The 27486-nt window shown below is 41.7% G+C and overlaps 3 protein-coding genes across 3 annotated transcripts; 1 reads left to right on the forward strand and 2 right to left on the reverse strand.

Moving 5' to 3' along the window:
• Positions 1 to 554: 554 nt before the first annotated feature.
• Positions 555 to 3882, reverse strand: tsen34 (TSEN34 tRNA splicing endonuclease subunit). Its single transcript, XM_080547329.1, has 5 exons — positions 3555 to 3882; positions 3427 to 3432; positions 2822 to 2988; positions 1730 to 2008; positions 555 to 1159 (listed from the first exon to the last, which is right to left on the reverse strand). Exons 1-5 carry the CDS (start codon positions 3818 to 3820, stop codon positions 954 to 956), a joined length of 924 nt encoding a protein of 307 aa, XP_080403455.1. The 5' UTR covers positions 3821 to 3882; the 3' UTR covers positions 555 to 953.
• Positions 3883 to 5825: 1943 nt separating this feature from the next.
• On the reverse strand, positions 5826 to 7682 carry LOC308172588 (stress-associated endoplasmic reticulum protein 1-like). The gene is made up of 3 exons (XM_080547498.1): positions 7499 to 7682; positions 6889 to 6964; positions 5826 to 6577 (listed from the first exon to the last, which is right to left on the reverse strand). Exons 1-3 carry the CDS (start codon positions 7580 to 7582, stop codon positions 6537 to 6539), a joined length of 201 nt encoding a protein of 66 aa, XP_080403624.1. The 5' UTR covers positions 7583 to 7682; the 3' UTR covers positions 5826 to 6536.
• A 726-nt stretch (positions 7683 to 8408) lies between these two features.
• eif2a (eukaryotic translation initiation factor 2A) lies at positions 8409 to 18605 on the forward strand (the record flags this gene model as incomplete). Its single annotated transcript, XM_080547245.1, has 14 exons — positions 8409 to 8436; positions 8857 to 8926; positions 9037 to 9108; positions 9273 to 9391; positions 9490 to 9589; positions 10091 to 10173; positions 11412 to 11485; positions 11578 to 11722; positions 11876 to 11992; positions 12380 to 12957; positions 13508 to 13615; positions 15381 to 15497; positions 16979 to 17044; positions 17209 to 18605. The coding sequence occupies 14 exons, from the start codon at positions 8409 to 8411 to the stop codon at positions 17272 to 17274; spliced, it is 1743 nt and encodes a 580-aa protein (XP_080403371.1). The 3' UTR covers positions 17275 to 18605.
• Positions 18606 to 27486: the final 8881 nt, after the last annotated feature.

Here is a 27486-nt window from a genome sequence, read left to right on the forward strand (position 1 = left end):
GGAATGTGTGTTCAGGTGACGTCTTTAGGACGTTTTATGGACTAGAAAGACGTCATCTGGACGTCCTAGAAAGACGTCATCTGAACCCACATTCCGGCTTCCCTGAGGACGTCTTTTGGACTCTTAGTTTACTGGGCTGTAGCCAAACTGTCATGCTGCGTCCTCTATGCTCTAGTGTATATACAGTATACTGTACTAACCATACGTTAGTTGATTTAACTGTGACTTAATCTCTATTAAATCACGGCTTTGAACACCTCTGGCCAATCACAACGCTTGTTTTCATGCTCCTTATTCAAACTTTCAGCGGTTGACAACAAATTTCGATACAAAAAAGGGGAGACGTCAATAGGCTAGTGCCGAAAGTATGCAATTTGTGAAATAGCAATAGTAGCCTGGTATTTAATAAAATATGGTAAAACATTATAATTACACAACCTTTTCCGTGATGGTGATACAGTTGAACGCTTTCAAATAAGTGTAGTCTAAACTAGAGTTGCCGAAGACATAGCAATGACATTAATTCTGTGCACACAGACATTTTTATTTGGTTTAATTAGACAGCAAAAATAAGCTGACAGCAATAGCCCCATAACGTCATGCTACTTTCACATTAGCCTAATGCACATGTCATTGTGCCTTGAAAACAGCTCTATACAGACAATAAAAACACTGTCTGCATAAACCACATCGCATCTCGTACACTTCACAGCGGATGCCACTCTCTTGCAAGGAAAACTAAAGACAAGGGTGATGGCTTTTGAATTGACTTTGCATCTTTAAAAAATAAACTCCTGAATGTGTAAACCATACAGGAAAAACTCACAAACCATTAATAGGATTCCTATGGCTGCAGACTGTCATACTCCATAAGTAGCTCCCTCCGCAAAACCTCTGAAACACTGCCCTCTGTCTGTTAGCTCCATATCCTCAAGTCTAAAGCATCACTGATGCTATATCATCCCACTCCACTGCAGGGATGTGTACACCACTTCCCCACTACTCCCATCCTCCTGCCCTTCGCCTGGTGAACACAGCAGAACTGTTTTCTTCACGTTGGACCCGAGCCGCGCGATGGCCAGAATGTCATTCAGGAACATCTCTTCAGGCATAGAGACGCACACAGCGATGAAATGAGCGTGGAATCGGAGCGGGTCACCTAAAATGAAAGGGAATGTATATGAGATTCATAGACAGCCATTTCTGATCACTTTAAATATTCTTTTGACTTTTTTGATGCCAATGATAGGGCTTCCTAGCCCACCTGGCACACAACTCAAATAATAATAATAATAATAATTCATTGTATTTATATAGCGCTTTTCCAGGGCTCAAAGACGTTGACAATATGGGAAAAACAGAAAACACAGAAACAACAAGCAACAGATAACATGAGCACATAGAACACAGAGTTAAGCAACAGGCACAGGGAACAATTAACACAGCAATGTCCAGGGGGGGAGGAGGGGGGGGCAGGGTTAGGGGAGATGGATAGGGGTAGGGGAGGTTGTATGCGTGGGAGAACAGGTAGGTTTTGAGGTGGGATTTAAAAGTGGAGAGTGAGGGTGAGTCTCTGAGTGGTTGAGGGAGAGAGTTCCAGAGGCGGGGTGCAGCTCGTGAGAAGGCACAGTCTCCGAAGCCTTTGAGTTTTGAGGGTGGGACAGTGAGGGGAACAATGGATGAGATAATAATAATCAAAGAGAAGTCAAAAGTAATTAGCTGAGCCCACCTGGGTACACCAGGAAGTCTCCCCCAAACTTCCCAGCCGAGGTGAGGTAGTAACCCTTCCGTCTGAGATCCCTGAAGACACAGAACCTAGTCTCGGAACGCTCGTCCTGGGGCGTAGGCCAATCAGCTGCCAGGAAACTGCGCTCCTCAGGACAGTGACCCAGACCAGCTCTGGCTGTGCAGAGCTGTACCGCCATGGCAGAATGTGGTAGAGAAAATCCCAAATCTAGAGAGTCCAGATGGTGTCTTACTTTCTTACTGTCCTTGCTTCCAGAGCCTTCTAAGAGAAAAATAAGATATAACATCAATTCAACTTGATCACAAACTTGATAAGCTGGGACAGGCTTTCCACACTACAGGGCCAACCCACACGGTCCTTTATTTTTTATTTATTTGTTTATTTAAAAGGGACAATGGACAGTCATTGACTCTCCCTGAATTAGCTGGGTAGCTAAATTACATCAGCAGTCCCTGGGCAGGTAAATCCACAGGGGAAATACGGCCTCAGGTGTTAAAAACACTGCGCTGGCTCAGATATTATATGTTCACATAGTCCTTTCCAGAACTGTTACAGTAACTATGGTTACTAACTATGGTACAGTACACCTCAGCTCGCTCTGCTCTGTACCCAACATAGCTTGATGTATGAATACAGGGTTCCTGAAAGTTTCAACAAGTCAAATTTAAGACCTTTTAAGACCCTTTTTAGACTTTTTTAAATAGAATTTTAGACCTATTCACGACACCATATGATAGCTTTTTGTCATCCTCAAGGTGATGAAATTAGGGATTTCACTGCCATACAGACAAAAAAGGAAGCGAATTGGCATTTTTTGGGTTCCAGCTTGATTAATTTCCACGTAAATAGATGTGTTCGGACTGATTTCCTTGCAGGATCTCGTTTTTAGGACCTAGCACCTCATTTTTAGACCGAATCACTGGAATGTAAGACCTTTTTTAGGCCTTATAAATCGGATTGCTGAATTTTAGACTTTAAGGCTTTTTAAGACCAGTGCAGGAACCCTGACATAGCTTGATGTATAAATAATAGGTGTGGCCTGTAATAAGCATGGACTGTGAGTGATGACCTCACCTTTTTGTTTCTCAGTCATAACTCTCAGCAGCACTGCCTTTCTCTCATGTAAGGCCAACGCATTCTGTTCCTCAAAGCAGCGCTCCAGCCCAGACTGGTACTTCTCCACTTGGTCCGGGCTCACCTGACCGTCCTCCCCCTGTATACAAACACATAAAACAGGGTTCCTACAAGTTTCAACAAGTCAAATTTAAGACCTACGATTTTTGGACCTATTCGCGACACCATACAGTATGATAACTTTTTGTCATCCTCGAGGTGATGAAATCAGGGATTTCACTGCCATACAGACAAAAAAGGAAGCGAATTGTCATTTCTTTGGTTAAAGCTTGATTCATTTCCACATAAATCGATGTGGTCAGACTGATTTCCTTGCAGGATCTCATGTTTAAGACCTAGCACCTCATTTTTAGACCGAATAACTGGAATGTGAGACCTTTTTAGGCCTTATGAATTGGATTGCTGGATTTGAGACTTTAAGGCTTTTTAAGACCAGCTCGGGAACCCTGTAAAGACAGGACATGTCCTCTGACAATGTTGTTTTTCCTCAGATAAAATAATATGTAACACCCCTTGTAACTGTTAATTTACCACTGTTTAGAAACCCTGGACTATCCCTAAACGAGAATACATTGTAACAAATTGTAATACTAGCCTATATATTGTATCATTCGAATCATCTCAACAACATTTTGTACATGTGAGTACTAACTATACCAAACCAAAAACGAGCTATTTTACTAATGGGTCCATGGGGTCAGGGATGATGAGGGCAGCTCTGCCCAGCTCTGCCAGCAGCCTCCCCTCCTCCTGCATCAGCTGCAGGGGTCTGCCCAGCCGGCTGTTCTGCCGGGGCTGTCTGCCCAGCGAGCCCACCAGGGTGCCCACCAGGCCCTCTCCACGGGCCGCCCTGCACCCAGACACCCGCCACAGCAGAGGTGTGGACTCAGAGAAGCTGATTCCGATGACCTCCTGGCTGGAAGACTCTCTGATCGTCATGTCTTCCTCCTCCTCATGCTGTGTCGGTGCACTTTGTATTGTCTCTGACTCCTTTAGTGAATGTGAATGTGAATCCATCATCATTCATATGCTTTCAATGTGGAGCGATCTGTTCTAGCATATCAGGTCCAAGTGGACAGACTGCTTCAAGACTTCAGGATGAACTTCTTTGCTGTCAGTTCGTGGGCTTAGAATTCTAAGGTTCTATCTCCGTTTAGGGCAGTTCAGAGATATTGAGCGTCAAAGTTTTGACATTCCATTATGTTCTGTGAGATGGAACCTTTGTATTTTATGAATTACTAACTCAAAAATGTCAACATTTTAAAAATAACACCACACAGGCATTAATAAACACCTAATGGATCATATTATGTAAACAACTCGATTTTGACAAAAATGGAGATAGAACCTTATAATTCTAACGTCACAAGTTCCTCCTCTGGACCAGCGTGGAGTCATTCAACCACATGCCGAGCAGAAAACACATTTCTGGGACATCTGGGAGATGGATCAAGAGAGAAACCACTCTCGTCAAAACCTCAAATAAACTGGCAAGGTTCAAATGTTTCTAGGCTGAGAAAGAAAGCTTGTAGTGTGTAGATGTGGTAGAGCCACATGTGGTAGAATTAAACTGTGCGCACCTATGCGAAGCCGGCAGATTTAACGGGACTTCCGGTTTGGGGACACCTTCAAAATAAAAGCTCTGGCTGTGTTCGAAATGGCACACTAGCATACTGCATACTAGCATACTCAATTAGTATATACTGCATACTGCCTACTAAATTCATAATAAGTATGCCAATACCAGCCGACCGAAAATCTAGTATACATTTCTTGCATACTCAAATTTCACATAATCTACAGTGTGAACGCACTGCATACTCAAAATCTACGTCATATCTAGTATGAGTAGTATGCTAGTATGCCATTTCGAACACAGCCTCTCACTAGCCGTGACGACTATTCATCAGAGCAGCACATCCGGGGGTTTGGCCCCCGCGTCATCATGGCCCCGCCCCCTTTGACCCCCGCGGTCAAATATGAATACGAATTAGTGGTCTTTGTTAATGTCACAAACAAGTAAACAAACAGTATTATTGCTTTTAACTGTTAGGAGCCCAAATCCGATGGCCTGCCACATACCAGCCGTAGACTACAGTTTCAATGTCTACATTAAAATATGTATATCTTTTTTTTTAAATAAACAGTATACTTCCGACATCTGTTTCAAATAGCAGAATTTCAAAGCAGAAACCCCACATAGACTATAATTATATTATGTTAATAAGTTAAAAGAACATCAGGTGAAGGGCAGTATTTTCCCAGTGATTTCTCCCTCTCTCTCTCCCTCAGTTCATGGTCATGCCATTCGGCCTATGCAATAGCCTGGCCACCTTTGAAAGTTTAATGGAAGGAAGCAATTTACCATGAGAGGAAGGGGGTTGTGGACTCATTTACCACTGGTACAGGGTTGTGGCACGAGGCTACTGCCAATGGCCCCGGGCCTGAGCTAGATTACTCTTCCTGCTACGACTGGTGAACTGATGATTCACTTGCTTAGTCAAATGTATTGATTGTAAGTCGCTTTGGAATAAGGCGTCTGCTAAATGCCAAAAATGTTAATGTGAAATGCATGTGTGGTGTACCTGGATAGCCTTTTGGTGCATGCAGCCACATTCACAGAGGCCCTCTACAACGCACACATCTCAAAGTACAATACGGCTGTATTGATTTCATTTTGGCACAAATATTCTGTATTTTTCCATTGTATTTAGTGTTACACATGTACTGCATTTCGATGTGGCACGACCCGTCCTCCATATTTCTCTTACCTTGTGTGCGGACATGAATTAAAGTCAGTGTCGACTTGCAATGCGCTCTCCCGAATAGAGCTGACTAACTAATAGGCCTACAACATTCACCACGGCACATCATAGTTTGAATTAGTTTTCATAAAGAAGGAGGCGGACAGGATAGATCCCATTAAGATGTTTATTTAGGCAGAGTTAGTGTATGCTACACACAGTGTTGCATATTTCATTACTTTCAAATCTTCTGATTTACTAGACCTTCATGTCCATCATATGACTAAATAACTCACTGGGAATACAGAAGACATTGTATAATACATTTACTATAAAGAGATACCAGATACTGGCTGTTCACAACCAAGCAGAACTAGGAGTTGAGATATTTAATGCGATCACTGTGGTGACTTGTTCTGGAATTTGACCTGACAGGACTGGACATTACACTGTTTAGATTTGGCAATTCAATCAACACATACACAGGTTGCCCCACAATGCAAACACATACTTCCCTGAAAGAACATGATCAAAGACAGCTCCTTATCATCCTTTTTACAATGGAATGTATACACCTTAACATTTGGACCTGAACTTATCACAGACAAAGCAAAGGAAATCACAACAGTCTCAGCTCCGTGTGACGTACTAGATGATCTGTGACTCGGCTGCCTGGTTTGGAATGTATAATGCTGGAACGTCTTTCTCATTTACGTAAGGCACCAGGGGAACATGACTATGGTGTTTCTAACCCAGTTTGACAGTACAAAACAAGGGGAAAGAAAATGAAGAGAAAAAAGAGGGACAGATGGCAGTTGATATCCATCAAACAACATAAAACCACTGGATGCGTAGGTGAAGGTGTCGGTGGATAGGTGAAGGCTGAACATTGATGCTGGTATGGTCTGATGTTACATGCCCATTCTGATACTTTGGATGATCTGGAAAATTGCTGGAAAAACATCAGAGAACATGATTAATATTAAGCTGTGTGTGTGTGTGTGTGTGTGTGTGTGTGTGTGTGTGTGTGTGTGTGTGTGTGTGTGTGTGTGTGTGTGTGTGTGTGTGTGTGTGTGTGTGTGTGTGTGTGTGTGTGTGAGTGGGGGGTAGTAACAGTAACACTATGCAAAACAAATGTATGTGTTTGGGCTGATTCAACTCTCATGTTACTTTAATGATACAAATCTACAAAGTCTGAAAAGTAACCACATTTTCTGGCCAACCCCCAATTACTGAAACATATCTTGCGATTTGATTTCTCACCTGAACCACAGACTACAAATATGAACAGGGCGAGAAGCCACGGTCCCACCGCCACTTTCTCATCCCCGGGATTTCTCTGCAGAAATAGAAATAGGTTCAATTAACACCAGGACACATTTAGTAGGCAGTCCATTAGCCTACTCACCACGTTGTTTTGGTTAAACATGTAAGAAGAAATATTAGAAATGGACAGCTCGGTACATTATTGAAAGATAACTCATCTCTCTCTCTCTGTCTCTCTCTCTCTCTCTCTCTCTCTCTCTGTGTCTCTCTCTCTCTCTGTCTCTCTCTCTCTCTCTCTCTCTCTCTCTGTGTCTCTGTCCCTCTGTCTCTCTCTGTCTCTCTCTCTCTCTCTCTCTTTCTGTCTCTCTCTCTCTCTCTCTCTCTCTGTCTCTCTCTCTCTCTCTCTCTGTCTCTGTCTCTCTCTCTCTAGTCTCTCTCTGTCTCGCTCTCTCTCTCTCTCTCTCTCTCTCTCTCTCTCTCTCTCTCTAGTCTCTCTCTGTCTCTCTCTCTCTAGTCTCTCTCTCTGTCTCTGTCTCTCTCTCTCTCTCTCTCTCGGTACATGATTGAAAGAGAACTCATGACCAGGGCTGAAGATCAGAAAACCTACCGTAGACGTGGCCACGTTGCCTCGCAGAGTGATGTTCTTGCTGTGCTTCTCGTTGGCCATGCGCATTCTCTGTTTCGCCACCATATTTAAATCGTATTATTTCAGCCTTCTAGATGAAGTATAATATGAAGTTGCTGTCAGCGTTGGTCTGGTTGGATCAGGGCTCGATCGATCTAGCTGTGTAGAGATGACTAGAGGCTCGGTAGACTGGTCTACGTAGGCATAAATTAGACCACGCCTACAGAGGACGAGGACAGCTCTATTCCGTGATCGTGTCATGCTTTCATCCAGTCAAAAAAAATGTTATAATAATAATTATAATAATAATAACTACTACAACAATAATAATAATCATGATATAATAATAACAACAATAATAATAATATATGTTTTATTATATATAATACTCTTTCTTCCGGGGTCGTGTCATGCTTTCACCCAGTAAATATAATAATAATACCACCACCAACAACAATAATAATAATCATAATATAATAATAACAACAACTACAATAATAATAATAATAATAATATATGTTTTATCATATATAATACTCTTTCTCTCTCTCACACACACACACACACACACACACACACACACACACACACACACACACACACACACACACACACACACACATATATATATTTAATGTATACGTAGACATATTTCACTCGATTACATTTAAAACGTAACTATTATCAGATCAGTAGATAGTTGTACAACTTCTATAAATAAATGTGTGAGGAATGCTCAGTGTGTTTGACGGTGATGTGGCAGTGTGGCCACGCCCCTTTCCGACCACGCTTCTTCCCGGTCACGCCCCTTCTCAGCCACGCCCCTTCCCGGCCACGCCCCTTCCCAGCGACGCTCACTTCCTCTGGACGATTATTCTCTTTCCGGCTCAGCATGGCGCCCCCCACACCTCTGTTAGCAGGTGGGTAACTTCATTTCGCAGTGAACACACTGGATTCATAATTAACATGACGTCAATCTGGATTTTGTTACATACTAAACCCAAACGGTCTAGTAACATTCAATAACGTTAAAGTAACGTACACGTAACGACGTGGAGCAGAGCTGTGATTGAGCTAATATCAAGTAGCCTACTGACACTGACTGTATCTAACTAGCTGGTTAGTTTAGTAGCTGTTCTCAGATCAGCTGTCAGGAGAACCTGCATTCACTGTTCAGATATATTAATTAATTAATATTAATGTTCTGAATAATAATTGAACACGGTCTACCCGCTGGTGACGCAATGTAACTTTGAATTCATAAGTTTTTTCAGGAGTAGTAGATCAAGTAAACTAATCTGGTTGTCCATGTGTGTTTGGTCTTGTGTTTGTGAATCCAGTCCGCGGGTCGGACGGGACGTGTCTGCTCTCTGGACCACCAAACTTTGAGGAAAATGCTGCTTTTCAAAGGTGAATAAGCAAGGCAAACGGTGTCGGTAATGTTGGTGTTGTATGTTATAGATGCGTTTTTCATGTAGAGTAGCCTAATGATTTCGTTGCTTAATACCTTTCATTATCAGGGACTTCCAGAAAAGTAGATATACTGCTTTCAGCAAAGATGGAACATTGTTTGTGTGGAGCAATGGAGAGAAGTAAGTTGCATTATACAACATATGGTGTCCAGTATACAGTTGCCATACCATATCTACTAGTAATTGAAATCATTTGTTCCCCAACATTTTAGGAAATTATTGCTTGAGAGCTAAAGCTCTCTGGTCACCATAGTGGTTTCTCATGTCCTTCTTCTGTTTGCCAGGGTCAGTGTGGTGAGGGTTTCAGATGGATCACCAGTCAGGTCTTTTGACCTCCCCAACACTGCAAGGTTGGAGTTCTCACCACAGAACACTCTGCTGGCCACATGGCAGCAATATGCCAGTAAGTGTTGTTGCGTTGAATACAAATCTGACTTTCAAACGATGGGGAAAAAGAGACAATGTTCTAATTGAGATGTTCTGAAACGTTTGTCATGTCAGAGTCGCAGGACAACCCACAGGGAGATCCTAACCTGCAGCTGTGGGACCTGAAGGATGGAGCCTGCCTCAAGGCCTTCTACCAGAAGAAGGTCGAGGGATGGTAAGTCTGCAGATGTGTGTGTATTACAGGATTCCCGCGCTGGTCTTAAAAAGCCTTTAAGTCTAAAATCCAGCAATCCAATTTATAAGGCCTAAAAAAAGGTCTCAGATTTCAGTTATTCGGTCTAAAAATGAGGTGCTTGGTCTTAAAAACGAGATCATGCAAGGAAATCAGTCCGACCACATACACGGAAATTAATAAAGCTGGAACCAAGAAAAATGCCAATTCGCTTCCTTTTTTGTCTGTATGGCAGTGGAATCCCTAATTTCATCACTTCGAGGATGACAAAAAGCTATCATATGGTGCCGCGAATAGGTCAAAGAGGTCTAAAAAAGAGGATTATTTCTCTTTGTTTTGACTTGTCCGTCGGAAGTGCAGGAGGAAGTCCACTTGTCCCAACATAAAATATACTTGTCATATACTTGTCCCAGACAAGCCTGAATGTCGAGCCTGTATACACATGTATTACACATGTATCTGTGTCCTTGTTTGTGTCTTCAGGTGCCCCAGCTGGGCGGATGATGAGAAGGTCGCAGTGAGGATTGTTAATAATGAACTTCACTTCTTTGAGGACAACAAATTTGGTAAGGCACTTTACTATCGGGCAGTTCTGTGTAAGGCCCACTAACATAAGCATGTGAAACATATCAAACATGTTAAACTTGTGACGCATATCAAATATGGTGTCAAATAAAAGAATAAAGGCTTTGACTTTCTGGTCAAACAAGGAAAAGCATCATAAGAAAACAGATTTATGTTTTTAATGTGATATAGAAGTTATAGAAGTTATAACTTGATAAAATAATACATTGTTACCTTAATGTGAGTGTCTATTGGATATTTCTACCTTATTGTTTCTCAGTTTTAGCTACATCATCATGTACAGAATGACATTTAGCCATTCTATTACCGTCATTCTGTGACAGTATGCAAATCCAACATTTTCGCTCTATAAATAACAATAGGCCTACAAGTTATAGTATTGTAGTTATAGTTAAAACTTTTATAGTTAAAAATAGTTAAATTGTGGAGAGAAAATTGACATAACAATTAACAAATGTCCTCCTTGTGGAAATCATGAATTGAAAAAAGCCTACACAGAACTTACTGATCTTCCCTGCGGCTCACTTTACTGTCAGCTGCAAGAGTTTAGAGACACAGTACACACACTGGTCACTCCTCCGCAGACACAGTACACACACTGGTCACTCCTCCACACTGACCTCAGTAGAAGTGAACTCGAAGGAGAGAGATGCCTCGTCATATTTTCTGATTTTCAAATTTGTGGCTTTTACACGTCTGGCTTTCTTAGACACGAGTGGCTGGCTAGGCTAACAGTTCAAACTAAATGAGAGCCTGCAGGTAGTTTAAATTGAGAGCTGGCGGGTAGTTTAAATTGAGAGCCGGCAGGTAGTTTAAATTGAGAGCCGGCGGGTAGTTTAAATTGAGAGCCGGCAGGTAGTTTAAATTGAGAGCCGGCGGGTAGTTTAAATTGTAACCTCGTGACAGTGTTTGTGTACAGCTCTCGTGTGCAACATATTTCAACATATTTCCTTCTAACCATTTTGGGGCATTTGGGATTTTTTCTCCACTATTTCAGTTGGAATTGTAGTAGTGCTTGAGCATCGAGTTGTATAGTTTGTTAAACTTTGCTATCAAAGGTTTTGTTTGGCATACATTTAACCCTAACCCTGTTCTTATTTACTTCCACACACTCAGACCCTCATAAACCAAGCGTGTACTGTGAGAACTTTTTTTATCTAGTGCACTTTCAAAGGTAAAGGTACAAGTTATCTAACCAGTTGATGTCTATTTTTTTCAGACAACATCGCCAGAAAGCTTCACCTGCAGAAGGTGTCCGAGTTTGCGCTGTCCCCTGGGACCCAGCCTAGTAAGGTAAAAATCGCTGCTTATAACCCCCACAGTTGTCTGTGTGCTGAGCTGACTTTGTACGAGTAGAAATTAACTTTTGTGTCTATCTGCTAAAGGTTGCTGTTTACGTCCCTGGAAGCAAGGGCGCCCCTTCATTTGTCCGGCTTTACCAGTACCCCAACTTTGACAGCGTAACCTCAGCTCTGGCTAATAAAAGCTTCTTTAAGTCAGACAGGGTTCAAATGCTGTGGAACCAAAAAGGTTTGTTCATCATTGAATACAGATATATTTGTGCTTTAATGTTTTTTGGAGTTATGGAGGATGTTGTTGTTGGTTTTCCAGGACATTTGGAGAAGGTTAAATATGACTTTGCAGTTGTAAAATTTCCAGTGTTACTTATTTTTTTTCATTCAGCCACTGCTGTGTTGGTGAACGCTAGTACAGAGGTGGATAAAACAGGGGCGTCGTACTATGGAGAACAGAAGTTACACTACCTGGCCGTTAACGGGGAGAGTGCTGGGGTACAGCTACGTGAGTAGTAATTTTTTGTAAACGCTTATTTTACTCCCATCACCGTTTGCAGTTAAAATGATGTCTACAAAATGGCTGTACTATGTAAGAAAAGACACCAGTTTTTGATGCTCTGTGGTTAAACACTAGAAGAGCCGTGAGGGGTGACCTGTGAGTAAAAAAAAAAAATCTATCTTTGCACTGATCAAATTTCAGGACCCTCCTTTCATGACTTTTCCTAGATATGTGTGTTATACCACCCAGTATCCTTACATTTTCAAAATAACTTCAGGATAAGATAGTATAAAGCTGTTTTTCTGTGTAGCATTCAGGCAAAAAAAAAAGAAGCGCCCTCTAGTGATCTCTGTGTAAATGTTATATGTTTGTTCTTATCTGTGTCGTGAACAGCGAAGAACGGGCCGATCTACGACGTAGCGTGGAGTCCTAACTCCACAGAGTTCTGCGTCGTCTACGGCTTCATGCCCGCCAAGGCCACAGTCTTCAACCTCAAGTGTGACCCCGTCTTTGACTTTGGCACCGGCCCCCGTAACGCCTGCTACTACAGCCCCCAGGGCCACATTCTGGTGCTGGCCGGGTTCGGGAACCTGCAAGGCCAGATGGAGGTGTGGGATGTTAAGAAGTGGAAACAGGTGTCCAAGCCCCAGGTGCCTGACTCCACCCACTTCGCCTGGTGTCCAGACGGTGAACACATCGTGACGGCCACCTGCGCCCCCAGGCTACGAGTCAGCAACGGCTACAAGATCTGGCACTATACTGGCTCGGTTCTGTACAAGCAGGACTCGCCTAAAGGCACAGAGCTCTGGGAGGTCAACTGGCAGCCGTTCCCGAATGGGACGTTCCCAGAAAAAACTGTCAAGTACCAGGCTGCGGCCAGCGAGCTGGGGAGCCTTGTTGAGGCCAAACCTGCCCAGGCCTACCGGCCCCCTGCCCTACGGGGCAAACCCATCTCTGCCAGCTCCAAACTGGTGAGTTAAGAGGGGCTAATGGCTGTGTCTCAGGAGGTAGAGGCTGTGTCTCGGGAGGTAGAGGCTGTGTCTCGGGAGGTAGAGGCTGTGTCTCGGGAGGTAGAGGCTGTGTCTCGGGAGGTAGAGGCTGTGTCTCGGGAGGTAGAGGCTGTGTCTCGGGAGGTAGAGGCTGTGTCTCAGGAGGTAGAGCCGGTGTCTCAGGAGGTAGAGCCGCCGTCTAATGATCGCAAGGTTGGCAGATCGGTTCGAGCCCCGGCTGGCCATATGTCGAAGTGTCCTTGGGCAAGACACTGAACCCCAAATTGCTCCCAGTGAGCGGGCCAGCGCCTTGCATGGTAGCTTGCCACCATTGGTGTGTGAATGTGTGTGTGAATGGGTGAATGAGAGGCCGTTGTAAAGCCGTTGTAAAGCGCTTTGGATAAAGGCGCTTTATAAGTATATATGTTCCATTAAATTAAGATCTGAAGGCTAGACCTGATAGTCATTCTAGACCTGCAGTAATAGTGATGGACAATAAAGGTTAATAAAGCAGCACCTCTTTATCTGTCAGCATGAAGAGGAGCTGCCGCAGAACATGAGACCTGGAGGGACGGGAGACAAGTCCAAGTCGGCTCTGAAGAACCAGAAGAAGCGGGAGGCCAAAAAAGCAGCAAAAGAGGTAAAGGTGTCGCCTGTATGCCCCCAACCCTAACTCTCTCTGGGCCTCCCCTTGTTGCACTACAGACTGTCCAGCTACCTTCCCCTCAGTACCATCACACTACCTTATTTCCTGTCTTATTTTGCACTTTTAACCTGTGCACTTCTACTGCACCCATGTATGTCCCTATGGTCACATACTCATTGTTTTATGTCCTATTACAGGGGTCGGCAATTAGGTTTGGCCTCGGGCCAATTTTCTTTGGAGCCACTAGATGGCGGGCCCGAACATAATCAAAGGCTAATTTAAGTAATTGATTGTTTAAAAATGTGACACGTTCTAATGCTTTGACTTTTCTTTCGACTGTACACATCGCTAGTCAACTAACACAGCTTGTTTTGTGAACCTGCTAACAATGTAAAGTGGTGTTCTAGTTAACTAGGTAGCTGTCCAATCCATTATGTTGCAGTATTTTGGCTTGATTAGCGAGTTTGTGTTGTGATTCTCAACAACGTTGAAACGTAGTTTCACACTTTTCCATATTTTTGAATAATAAATGTGTGGACTGACGATGTAGCGTAGCCTAACTTATTCTAATAATTATGTAACATAGTTTCATTCTGATAATTATTCCCCCCTCCTCCCAGACAAGGTCACATTATTATTATTGGATTGGTTGTTTGCGTGCCGGGTGAAGTTAGCCAAACATTTAACCTGCTAGCAAGAGAAACATAATGTCACTCTCCAAAGGTCTAAAGAGGAAAGTTGACGGTGGAAACAGGGCATTTAAAGAGGAATGGACAGCGAACTATACGTTCATCCTACCTGGTTTCATCAATGCAAAGCCGTTGTGAGAGACATTTTCCGTGCTCACAATGTTCCCTTTCTATACACGAGTCGTCCTTTTCGTCAATGAATGCGATAAAGACGCACGAGAGGAATCGATGGATGCATAAAAACCTTGAGAACTGCCTGTGGATTAAAGTGACGTCAATATCACCAGATATCAAGCAAATACTGACCGATGGGAGATGCTTTTTGTTTGCGCCGATTTTGTTTTCAATGTTTTTCAGAAAATTAAACAGAATTTGCGTTGTTACTGTTCATATGTGTGTTGCAGTCACATATACGTAAACATTACGTTTGAATGGCTTACTGAGCTCGTGTTATTTTGTTCAAACCACACACGGTATGTCGGCTATTTCAGCACCGTGACGCGTTGTCCACCTGCTTATGATTCTCTCTGAGGGGTTCAGCGTCAGTGCGCTTCGGTGCACCTTGCTGCCTGATTGTCTGTCCCTGTGTCATTCACTCTCAACATGGATAAAAGTACAATAAGCATTATTCAGGTGGAGTTCGATTCTCTATTCGGACATTATAGCCGCTATATGTGGGACTGTCGGTCCGATATTATTATTAAAAAATAAAAAATAAAACAAATAAAAAGTGGATTCTCAAAATAATCTGCTGGGCCAAATATTATTGGTGACGGGCCAGCAATGGCCCACGGGCCGCCTATTGCCGACCCCTGTCCTATTATATTCTGTTGTGATGTTGTCCATTATTCTTGTTGTTTTTTTATCTATTGTACGATTTTATGTCATGAGGACTACGGATGCAAATTAGCTCACAGCTAAGTCTGACATATTTACTGTCACCATACTCTGTATAAGTGACTGTTCATTAATGTGCACTGTCCTGACTAAATAAAGATCTATCAATCAGTAGATGAATGAGAAGTAGAAAGCTTCAGCATTAATAAGGTTGTGTTGTTGTTTAACTGTAGGAGACTAAGGCGGAGGCCCCCGAGGCCCAGCCAGACCCCTCCCCTGCCAGCAGGGCCCCAGCAGCGCCCTCCTGTGGCGACCCGGAGACCGACAAGAAGATAAAGAACCTGAAGAAGGTAGAAACAACAGGAATTACACTGAACAAAAAATATAAACGCAGCGCTTTTGTTTTTGCTCAAATCTTTCACGAGTTGAAATCAAAGACCCAAGACTTTTGTACTCTATGTACACATGGTGTTCTCAAATTTGTTTAAATCTGTGTTAGTGAGCACTTCTCCTTTGCTGAGATAATCCATCCACCTGACAGGTGTGGCATATCCAGATGCTGATTAGACAGCATGATTATTGCACAGATGTGCCTTAGGCGGGTCACAATAAAAGGCCACTTTAAAATGTGCAGTTTTATCACACAGCACAATGCCACAGATGTCACTCCCTCAAAACTTGCAAAATCTGTGTGCAAAAACCAAAGTGTTGCGTTTATATTTTTGTTTAGTGTAGTTACTAGCTTAGAGTAACACTGTTGAACTACTTGGTGGTTACATGTAGTAAGCCTTTTATATTCCCTACACATATGTGACAGGCTTTGATGAAAAAGTCTGCATGTCTGGCAACGTAATTTTTCTGTTTTTTCCAGATTATAAAAGGGTAGATTGTAAGCTTTCAAATGATGTGTCATACATTGAAATCTGAAACAAGTTGAAGAAGTCATGCATATTTGAATGTTGATACCCCCAAATCACCAAGCCGAGAAATCTGCCCTCAAAGTAGGTAATGGGTGGGAACAATAGCTGGTTAACTCCACCTCAACCACTCCCTCAAGACAACCACTTCCCCATTACGCTACCTGTCATTATCTACCTGTCATCTGTCAGTGGGGTTGTCAGCTAACCTAAAATTAAACCTTAAATTGCTAAATAATAATAATAATAATAATAATAGTTCAAGATTCATTCTTTTTTATTGCCATGTGTGCCCAAAGTTTATTACATCCCATTATACATACAAGAGAGTAAAGTTCTTATGGCTCAGTTGATATTGCAGCAGCAAGAGAAAATAAAATGGAAATGGAAAAAATTAGGCAAGATACAATTGAGCAATACAATAATAGAATGGTAAAAAATGATGAATGAAGTTGGTGTTTAAATCTCAATTCAGTATTCGGAAGCTTCGGGTGGGGGGGGGTTTGCAACAAAACTATTTGCAATAGTAAGCTACACTACAATACATTTGGTCAGCTATGTGCTGATGTGCTAAACATGCAGTTAGATGTTCGTAGCGATGTTCCTCTTTTAGCACCAGCTAATAGCAGCTGTTGTGTGTGTGTTTTGATTCAGAGCACATTTCTCCGCTATTTAATTTTATTTGAGGTGGACCAACTTTCAAATAAGCATATCTTCTTCAACTATTTTCAGATGTCAATGTATAATGTAAACATCATTTGAAAGCTTACAATCTGCACTTTCATGTTCTGGAAAAAACTGAGAAATGACCATGCCTACTTGAGGACTTTTTAACACTGTCACATATCATACTTGTTGAGTAATTACACTGACCAAGTTATTCACAGTCTGTTTGTCGTCTAACTTACCTTCAGAAACTGAAAGCTATTGAAGAGCTTAAAGAGCAACAAGCCACTGGGAAAGCCATGCAGAAGAACCAGGTAATCTTTCTAACATGTGGCTGCTACCTTAATGTGCTGCTTACACCTGCCATCCACACAGTGAACACATGTTAACATCTTACACATTCACAGTGTATCCAACCTCCAAGTATCAGGGAAAATGGATAGTTGAAATGCTCAAATTATTTTTGTTTTCCCTTTAGCTTGACAAGATGGAAAAGGAGGGTGAACTCCTAAAAGAACTCGAGGATCTGGAAATAGGACTGTAAAATAAAATACTGTACTAATGTGTTCATGTTCAAATAAATAGCCTTGTCATGCAAGGATGATCCTGGAAGATGACCAAGTGTATCTCTAGTGGACAGAATTCTGCTGATTCTGACCTCATACAGTCATGCGAAGAATATAGGCTATATAGGACATCCCATGAAAACTTTGTCTTCATCAACCTATTTAAACATATGGACATTTGATCTTCATTTGAATAACTCTGAGAGACAGAGGTAATATATCTAAACAAATAAAACTGGAAAACAATATTTAAAATATGTTGTTATATTATACATTATATTGTAAAATGTAATGAATAGAAATGCAATTTTCTTGTGAGGCAAAAGTTATGAGACCCCCACATGTATTACTACTTCAAATGGCTAAAATTAGAATCAAGTGCACCACATCAGGTGCAAATGATTAGAAGATCATTAGAGAGTTGCATGAATATCAATATTGCATGAATATCAGTATGATATTTACAGTAAAGATATATGTACAGTGTGATATGTACAGGACAAGGGCGAATATATGTACAGATACGATAGGTGCAGTGTGCATTGTTGGAAAGAAAATCAAATATGACATGTCCATATTTCTTAAAACTAAATATTTCATGGGGTGTCCTAATTCTGTCACAGGACGGTACATGTTTTGCTGCCAGTGTTGACAACTTCTAAAATAATTGGATTGTCCAGGACATAATGATTGCATCAAGGTTTTCAGCAGCTTCAAGTTTAAAAAGATAACTTTCAATTAAATGTAGTTCATGTTATGTTTGTTGAGTCAATGAATGAACTATGAAAGTTGCCATTGTTTCTTTTCTTGAAATATTTAGATTAGATTAGATTAAGCTTTATTGTCATTTCAGAGTAGAAGTACCAGTCAACGAAATGCAGTTTAGCATCTAACCAGAAGTGATATAAAAACATGGTAGTGATAGGTGCAGTATGGCTAGTACGGTAGTTAGAGGTATATACAGGAGATGGATAGCAGTAAGCTACGTACAGTTAAGGTAGCTATGTACGGTTAGATTAGATTAGTTTAGATTCAACTTTTCGCAGAGTATGAGTACTATACAATGAAATGCAGTTTAGCATCCAACCAAAAGTGCAAATAGTGATATAAGAGAATGACACAGTTTTTGACTGAGAGTGACACAATGTTAACAATGTATTTGAAATGAAACATTTGAGATGCAATTGAAGTGCAGACTTTCAGCTTTAATTTAAGGGGTTGAACAAAAATATTGTTTGATACGTTTAGGAATTGCAACCATTTTTATACATGGCCCCCCATTTTCAAGGGCTCAAATGTAATTGAACAAATTAACATAATCATAAATAAAATGCTAGTTTTTAAGACTTTGTCGAGAATCCTTTGTAGGCAATGACAGCCTGAAGTCTGGAACCCATGGTCATTACCAAATGCTGGGTTTCCTCCTTGTGATGCTTTGCTAGGCATTTACTGCAGCTGTCTTCAGTTGCTGTTTGTTTGTGGGTCTTTCTACCTTTAGTTTTGTCTTCAGCAAGTGAAATTCATGCTCGATTGGGTTGAGATCAAGGGATTGACTCGGTCATTTGCCTTAAAAACTCCTGGGTTGCTTTCGCAGTATGTTTTGGGTCATTGTCCATCTGTACTGTGAAGCGCCGTCAAATCAACTATGCTGAATTTGCCTGAATCTGAGCAGACAGTGTATCCCTAAACACTTAATCCGTTTGCTTCTGTCTTCTGTCACACTAGTGACCAGGTGCCATTGGAAGCCATGCATGCTCATGCCATCACAATGCCGCCACCGTGTTTTACAGATGATGTGGTATGCCTTCGATCATGCTAGCCATTTCATACTACTTTCTTCCCATCATTCTGGTACAGGTTTTTTGGCAACGTCTAATCTGGCCTTCCTATTCTTGAGGCTTATGAATGGCTTGCACTCTCTGTATTTGCTCTCATGAAGTCTTCTCTTTATGGTAGACTTAGGTCATGTTCTCACATGAAAGTCAGAATCAGGACCCGGAGCAAGTGGATAATTTATTTCTCTGATTTGCGTTCTCACAGCCCTTTATGTAAACAAAGTAACATACGCAATTGAAGCAACAGACGTGGTTGTTGATTGGTCAGAAACATTTAAAATGACCTGTTCGTCCCGCTCTTATCCAGATCAACACGCATGCGCTGCTGTTTTCCTATGGACAGCCTCGATGCGTCGTTTCTAATCGGAGCAAAACCACCCTTTTCAAGCGGAGCATGCGTTGGTTCTTTGCTCCGGGAGTGACTTCGAATGCGCGTTCTCACAGCTCCAAACAATGCAGAGCAAAGCAAATGTTATCCTAAACTCTGATTCCAAGTGAAGCAAATGTTCTAGTGAGAACACACCCTCAGATAATGATATGCCTACCTCCTGGAGACTGTTCTTCACATGGCTGGATGTTGTGAGGGGTTTTCTTCATCATGTAAAAGATCCTGTGATCATCCACCACTGTTGTCTTCCATAGTATAGTATGTAGTCACTAATATGTGACGCTCACTATACTACAAATACTATATTATATATCATATTATAAATGTGCTTTTGTATTATAATGAAGAAAAAAATGATTAATTATTTTAAAAATATATTAATTAATGATGATTAATTGTTTTTAAAAAGAACATAGTATGATATATTTTCCTTAGTATGATAATAATATATCATACTATCATACTGAGGAAAAAAATTATAAAAAAAAAAAGAGATAATATATCATACTATAATGTTGTTTTTTCACTTTTTCACTTTTTTTTTTTTTTTTTTTACTTAGTATGATATATTATTATCATTCTAAGGAAAACAATTATGAAGTGAAAAAAAAGAACATATGATATGATGTTTTTTTTCCACTATACTTTTAGTAGTATAGTATTATAGATTAGTATCATTCTAATAGTCAGGTTCACTATGTTTCAATTTAAACTTTCGTGGGAATTTTTTGGGGATTTGCTAATCTATACATTTTTGGAAAGGGCATTGTATGAGGAATCAGAAAATATATGTTTCCATTTGCACAGATGTCTGAAAGGCGGCCATCTTGGCATTTACAAAATGGCCGCCATAATACACACGTTTTGTAATATCTTGGCTTCTAAATAAGCTAGAACATCTGCTAAACCTACATTTTCAGGGTCAAGGAATCCAATGGTTGTAGTTACAAAGCTATTTTTTGTATTCTTCAAAAAAAATAAAAGTATATGGGCACAGGCAGCCATTGCTCTGCAGGATCCATAATTGGATCCCCTGCAAAATTGGTACTCCAAACATGAGGATGGCATGCTTAAACCAACAACCACAGACGTCCTCCCAGCCCCAAAGTCCATCATTGAGATGGTACAATGCAAATGCAAAACTGACTGTTCTTCTGGCAGATGTTCATGCAGAGCTAAGAACTTAGCCTGTACCGGCATGTGTCAGTGCAGCAGCCAGTGCCAGAACGATGACGTTTCCCAAGCCGTGACGCACGAAAGTGATGATGATGAACTAATCTAACAGCCCAGCTCACATTGGCACGCATTGGACTCGCCATTCACATATCACATCACACATAGCATAAACGCTTATACATAGTCAAGAGACACAACCCGCCTGTCATTACACATAGAGTAAATACACATCCCACAAACAGATCAACCAGCACACTATACACTCCCCACATTCCTCCCATTCATTTATTTTGTTTCATTCCCTATTTTTATCATTAAATATGATATACGGAGCTTATTCTCCATGCCGCACCCACCTTGAAGTCCTGGCTGAGAGCGTTCCTCACTTCCAGTTTGCGCCAACTCAAGATCCCCAAAATCTGGCGAAGAGCCCTAGTTGTTGCGATCCCTAAACCGAATAAGCCTGAAGGGGACCCTAAGAGTTACCGTCCCATCTCTCTGTTATGCATCCCCTTCAAGATCCTCGAGCGTCTCATCTACACCCGCATCGAACCAATTGTCGACCCGCTGCTCCCACGTGAGCAGGCCGGGTTCCGACGCGGGAGGTCGACCGTAGATCAAGTCACCCTTATGACTCAAGACATCGAGGATTGCTTTTCGGCAAAAAAGAAGGCCGGGGCCGTCTTTATAGACCTGACGGCTGCCTACTATACCGTATGGCATCGCAGCCTCACCTGCAAGCTGCTCCGCCTGCTGCCGGACAGGCACATGGTCAGAATGATCATGGAGCTCATCCGTAACCGCAGCTTTACTCTCACCACCGGTTGCGGACAGCTAAGCAGGCTTCGACGCTTTAAGAACAGCGTCCCTCAGGGATCGGTCCTGGCCCCCCTCCTCTATAATATATACACCTATGACCTGCCCAACACACTCTCGCGGAAGTACGCCTACGCAGACGACCTCGCAGTGGTGTACTCTGCTGGAAATTGGCAGTCTGTGGAGGGGATTCTGAGCCAGGACATGCAGACACTAGTGGCATACTTCCGGAAATGGAGATTGAAGCTTAGCGAGGCAAAGACGGTATCGGCTGCCTTCCACCTTAACAACAGGGAGGCTAAACGTGAGCTTAGAGTATACCTAGATGGAACTCCCCTGCCATGTTCCGCTGAGCCAATCTATCTCGGCGTGACATTGGACAGGACGCTCACGTTTCGCCGGCACCTCGAGTCACTGCGCAAGAAGTTAACAGCTTGTGTGGCGTTGATGAGGCGACTGGTTGGCTCGGGCTGGGGCGCCGGCGCAAAGACCTTGCGCACGGCAGCCCTAGCCCTCGTTTATTCAACTAGTGAATACTGCGCCCCAGTATGGTGTCGCAGTGCCCACACCCGCCTCATCGACTCGCCTATAAACGAAGCCTTGCGCATTGTGACAGGATGCCTGCGTCCTACCCCTGTGGACAACCTTCCCATCCTAGCAGGCATCCAGCCCGCAGGCCTCCGCCGCATGGGAGCCACAGCACGTCTCGCCTGCCGGGCCGTGGAGCTTAATAACCATCTGCTCCACGATAGGCTCACTATAACAGCGGAGCCCTCCCGGCGTCTCAAGTTGAGACACCCATTTGTGCCTGCCGCACAGGATCTCAGGCAGCAATGCAGAGATCTTAACATCAGTGAGGCAGGATGGGCGGATTATATGTGGCGCGCGGAGTGGGAGGCAAACACCTCCAAACTCCGCGACCACATCCCAGTCGCCGGCCCTGAGCCCCCTCGGGATGGACTTGCCAAGGCTATCCTGGGTGAGGCTCAATCGTCTCCGGACCGGCGTCGGGCGTTTCCGCTCATCAATGCACAGATGGGGCTTGGCCCCAAATGCGTTGTGCGAGTGTGACGCAGAGGACCAAACCGCAGACCATGTTATCCTGGATTGCCCGGTGTACCACCCACCCAACGGGATGCATGGTCTGTCGGTACTAGATGACGAGACGATGACGTGGCTTCTGGAGGGGTGTCCAGAAATATAGCCCGGGTGAGCCCCTCAACCAGGTCTCGGGGTGGTAAAAGGGTAGCCCCTCGGCCCCGAGCCTGGTGGAGTGGAGAGGAAAACAACTACCCATACGCCGAAAGAAGATCATTAAATATGCCATTAGGCTAAATATTTACCTGCCTCTGTATTGCCTTACTGGTTGCTGGCTGTTGCCATAACATCCAAAAATGTATAGATTAGCAAATCCCCCCAAAAAGCCAACAAAAGTTTAAATCATAATATTGAGACTATCTAATGCAGGAGGTTGTCATGATCATACTGTGGTCTGTGGACTCACGTATGGAAGTAATAGAAAAACAAAAATTTCTTAAAGTATAAGTATGTGATGATATTAATAAAAAAGAATACAAAAAATTGCTTTGTAACTACAACCATTGGATTCCTTGACCCTGAAAATGTAGGTTTAGCAGTTAAAATCAATGTTCTAGCTTATTTAGAAGCCAAGATATTACAAAACGTGTGTATTATGGCAGCCATTTTGTAAATGCCAAGATGGCCGCCTTTCAGACATCTGTGCAAATGGAAACATATATTTTCTGATTCCTCATACAATGCCCTTTCCAAAAATGTATAGATTAGCAAATCCCCAAAAAATTCCCACGAAATTATATAACAAACCTGACTATAAGGAAATAATATATCATACTACATGTTCTTTTTTTCCACTTTATTTATTTTGTCCTTGATATACCTAATGATAATAGTATGATAAATGATTATCATTGTAAGAAAAAAAAGAATAAAGTGAAAAAAAGATATAATCTCATTATCATATATCATCAAAGGTAAACCTAGGATAGAGAGGGAAACCTAGGATATATAGAGAGAATCCTAGGATGTAGAGAAACCTAGAATATAGAGAGAAACCTAGGATATAAAGGGAAACCTAGGATATAAAGGGAAACCTAGGATATAGAGGGAAACCTAGGATATAGAGGGAAACCTAGGATATAAAGGGAAACCTAGGCTATAAAGAGAAACCTAGGATAGAGAGAAATCTGGGATATAAAGGGAAACCTAGGATATAGAAAGAAACCTAGGATATAAAGGGAAACCTAGGATATACAGAGAAACCTAGGATATAAAGGGAAACCTAGGATATAAAGAGAAACCTAGGCTATAAAGGGAAACCTAGGATATAATGAGAAACCTAGGCTAGAAAGAGAAATCTAGGACAGAGAAACCTAGGATATAAAGGGAAACCTAGGATATAAAGGGAAACCTAGGATATAAAGGGAAACCTAGGATATAGAGAGAAACCTAGGATATAAAGAGAAACCTAGGATATAGAGAGAAACCTAGGATATAGAGGGAAACCTAGGATAGAAAGGGAAACCTAGGATAGAAAGAGAAACCTAGGATAGAAAGAGAAACCTAGGATATAAAGGGAAACCTAGGATAGAAAGAGAAACCTAGGATAGAAAGAGAAACCTAGGATATAGAGGGAAACCTAGGCTATAAAGGGAAACCTAGGATATAATGAGAAACATAGGATAAAAAGAGAAATCTAGGACAGAAACATAGGATATAAAGAGAAACCTAGGATATAAAGAGAAACCTAGGATATAAAGGGAAACCTAGGATATAGAGAGAAACCTAGGATATAAAGAGAAACCTAGGATATAGAGAGAAACCTAGGATATAAAGAGAAACCTAGGATATAAATGGAAACGTAGGATATAAAGGGAAACCTAGGATATAAAGAGAAACCTAGGATATAGAGAGAAACCTAGGATATAGAGAGAAACCTGGGATATAAAGGGAAACCTAGGATATACAGAGAAACCTAGGATATAAAGGGAAACCTAGGATATACAGAGAAACCTAGGATATAAAGAGAAACCTAGGATATAAAGGGAAACCTAGGATATAAAGGGAAACCTAGGACATAAAGAGAAACCTAGGATATAAAGAGAAACCTAGGATATACAGGGAAACCTAGGATATAAAGGGAAACCTAGGATATAAAGGGAAACCTAGGACATAAAGAGAAACCTAGGATATAAAGGGAAACCTAGGATATAAAGGGAAACCTAGGATATAAAGGGAAACCTAGGATATACAGAGAAACCTAGGATATACAGAGAAACCTAGGATATACAGAGAAACCTAGGATAGAAAGAGAAACCTAGGCTATAGAGAGAAACCTAGGATATAAAGAGAAACCTAGGATATAGAGAGAACTTTATTCTTTATTTATTTATTTATTCCACTTTATTCTTTTTTATATAATAATTAATATTATTAATAATATTGATATTGATATAGTATAGTATGATATATTATTATCATTCTAAGGATTTTTTTAAATCTAGCCTGAGCTAGATTACTCTTCCTGCTACGACTGATTGATGATTCACTTGCTTAGTCAAATGTATCGATTGTAAGTCGCTTTGGAATAAGGCGTCTGCTAAATGCCAAACATGTCAAATGTAAACATACAAACCTTTTATAAATGAGGCAGCGTGACACACACACACACACACGCTTAAGAAGAAGGTAGAGGATCTGAACAAGACCTTGTTTAACAAGTGATCATCCTGCAGTCACCCCCCTGTCATAGAGGCAGCAACTGAACTGGCTTCAAATGAAGCTGAATGTTGTATAGATACAGTGTATCTATGCTGAAGCGCTGGAGAAGGAATATGACACTCAGGCGTCCCTTACATGACGCTCACGGACACTGAATGAATGACATCACACATTATAGAGAGAGTCAAACTTTTCCTTAAAATATAGAGTGAGGGTTTAATAATGATACAAACCCACAATATGTAACACCTCAAAGCAGCACGTTGGCACAGAGTCAGAGACAGCAGGAAGATTAAAACCTCCAAAAATAAACAAAGAATCAGAATAAATATCTCTCAAATAAATAAACAGGTCATATCTCATTAATTACTTTGAAACTTATAGATACATATATATTAAAATATGCACATTGGCAGAAATCAATGACACAAAAGTAAAGTAAGTATTGAATACAGAGTTACTCAGAAATAATATGTTATTGATTAATCAAATCAAAAGGCACATTTATTAAGATGTAAGAATGGGGCCTTCAACTGTGATTTCATGTCTCTCCTTACGGTGTCTCACACTGTTTAGCTTGGGTCTGCGGTTAGTGTGTGTGTGTGTGTGTGTGTGTACCAGTGTGTGACAAATTGATTCGTTTTGCGATTTTTTTTCCAGCAAAAATGATAAAAGGTTTGTGTCTAAGTGTTTAGATCAATATATCCTTGGTAGATGTGTGGGAGTGAAGGTAACGCCAGCTGTCTAACTGACAGTGTCTTAGGTAGAGTTGTACTCTTGCTGTTACAGCCAAAGGGAGGTGGTCTGTGAGTGGAGAAATAGACTGGGGCCTCCCATTATCCCCTGTCTGAGTAGGGCTTCCCATTGTGACACTGTCATAGAAATTGAACTCAAACAATGGCAATACAATGTCGGTCATTAACTTATCTTGTCCTCTCTGACAATAAAGGAATATCTTGGAAATCTGGATTTTGTGCCAGTATTATCAGCCTCCCCTTGGTACCAGTGTTTCTACTGATTAAGAGGGACTTAGAACAATGTTAGAACAAGGTTCTCTTCTACTCCATAGATTACCTATAGGTGTGTGTAGGGGGGGGGGTATAGAGGTGTGTGTGTAGGGGGGGGGGGGGGTAAAGAGGTGTGTGTAGGGGGGGGGTAAAGAGGTGTGTGTGTGTAGGGGGGGGTAAAGAGGTGTGTGTGTAGGGGGGAGGGGGGGTATAGCAGCTTTGAGACTCCATTCTTATAGCAACATTTAAACATCTGCTGAACCAAGATCTGCTTTAGATCACCAACTCAATTAGTCTTTAACGATCAGAGGTCCACAGCATGTATGAGGTTAAACACCACGTCTGATCTCGTTCTCAATTCAGACCAACAGATGCAGAGACTGTGTTGACTGTTCAGTTCAACGTGTGTCAGAAACAAGAGCTTTACTGTGTTTATCTCACCAGCGTTGAGGTTACTGATCACTGTAACCTCTGCATCAGGTATTCAATTCTTTAAAAAATAATCTCTCAATACATTGTTCATTGCATTATATTTTTGGTGGCGTCTACTCACATCTGAAGGCCTTGTTGGGCCTAAGGGTTGGTCTTTTACATGGGGTCTGCTTGTTTTAGCAGTGTAGGTAAGATAAACATGTCATTTATATTTTTATAAATAACATTGTTGCAGAGGATTGTTTTAAGTCGCATCATGAATTGAAGTCTTTGAAGGAGTCGTTGCTGAGCAAGACAACACAAGGGGGGTATTGCTGTGTCAGTTAGCTTAGCATAGTTTTACATTAATGAATCGTGCACTTTAGTGTTCCTCGGAAACTCAAAACTTCCCACTAAGATTTTGCGTAGGATTTGCGTAGAGCTCCCTATTGGCAAATTCTGAGATAGCGGTGTAGTGGGAATCTCTGAGATACTCTCAGGTACACGAGTTGCCAAGCTGTACATGTCCAAGTTTCCTATTCTTCAAAGAGCACTTGAATGCAGAATAATGGTGTGTTTGGCTACTGTTCATAAACTCTTTAGAGTTCCTGAGTGGAAAAGAACCACTAGAATGTGACTAAGTCGAGGTTCCAAGTGGGAAACTCGGAGTGATGATCCAAGTTTAGGATGTATCCACTGTGGCCTTTCACCTTCTCATCAGAAAACATGGCAGCATAGACTATTGTTTTTCCGTTCTACTATTTCCATCTTTCTGTAAAAATGTTAGATATTAAATTG

The sequence above is a fragment of the Nansenia antarctica genome (assembly GCF_963989245.1).
Source record: "Nansenia antarctica genome assembly, chromosome: 17".
NCBI classification, from domain to species: Eukaryota; Metazoa; Chordata; class Actinopteri; order Argentiniformes; family Microstomatidae; genus Nansenia; species Nansenia antarctica.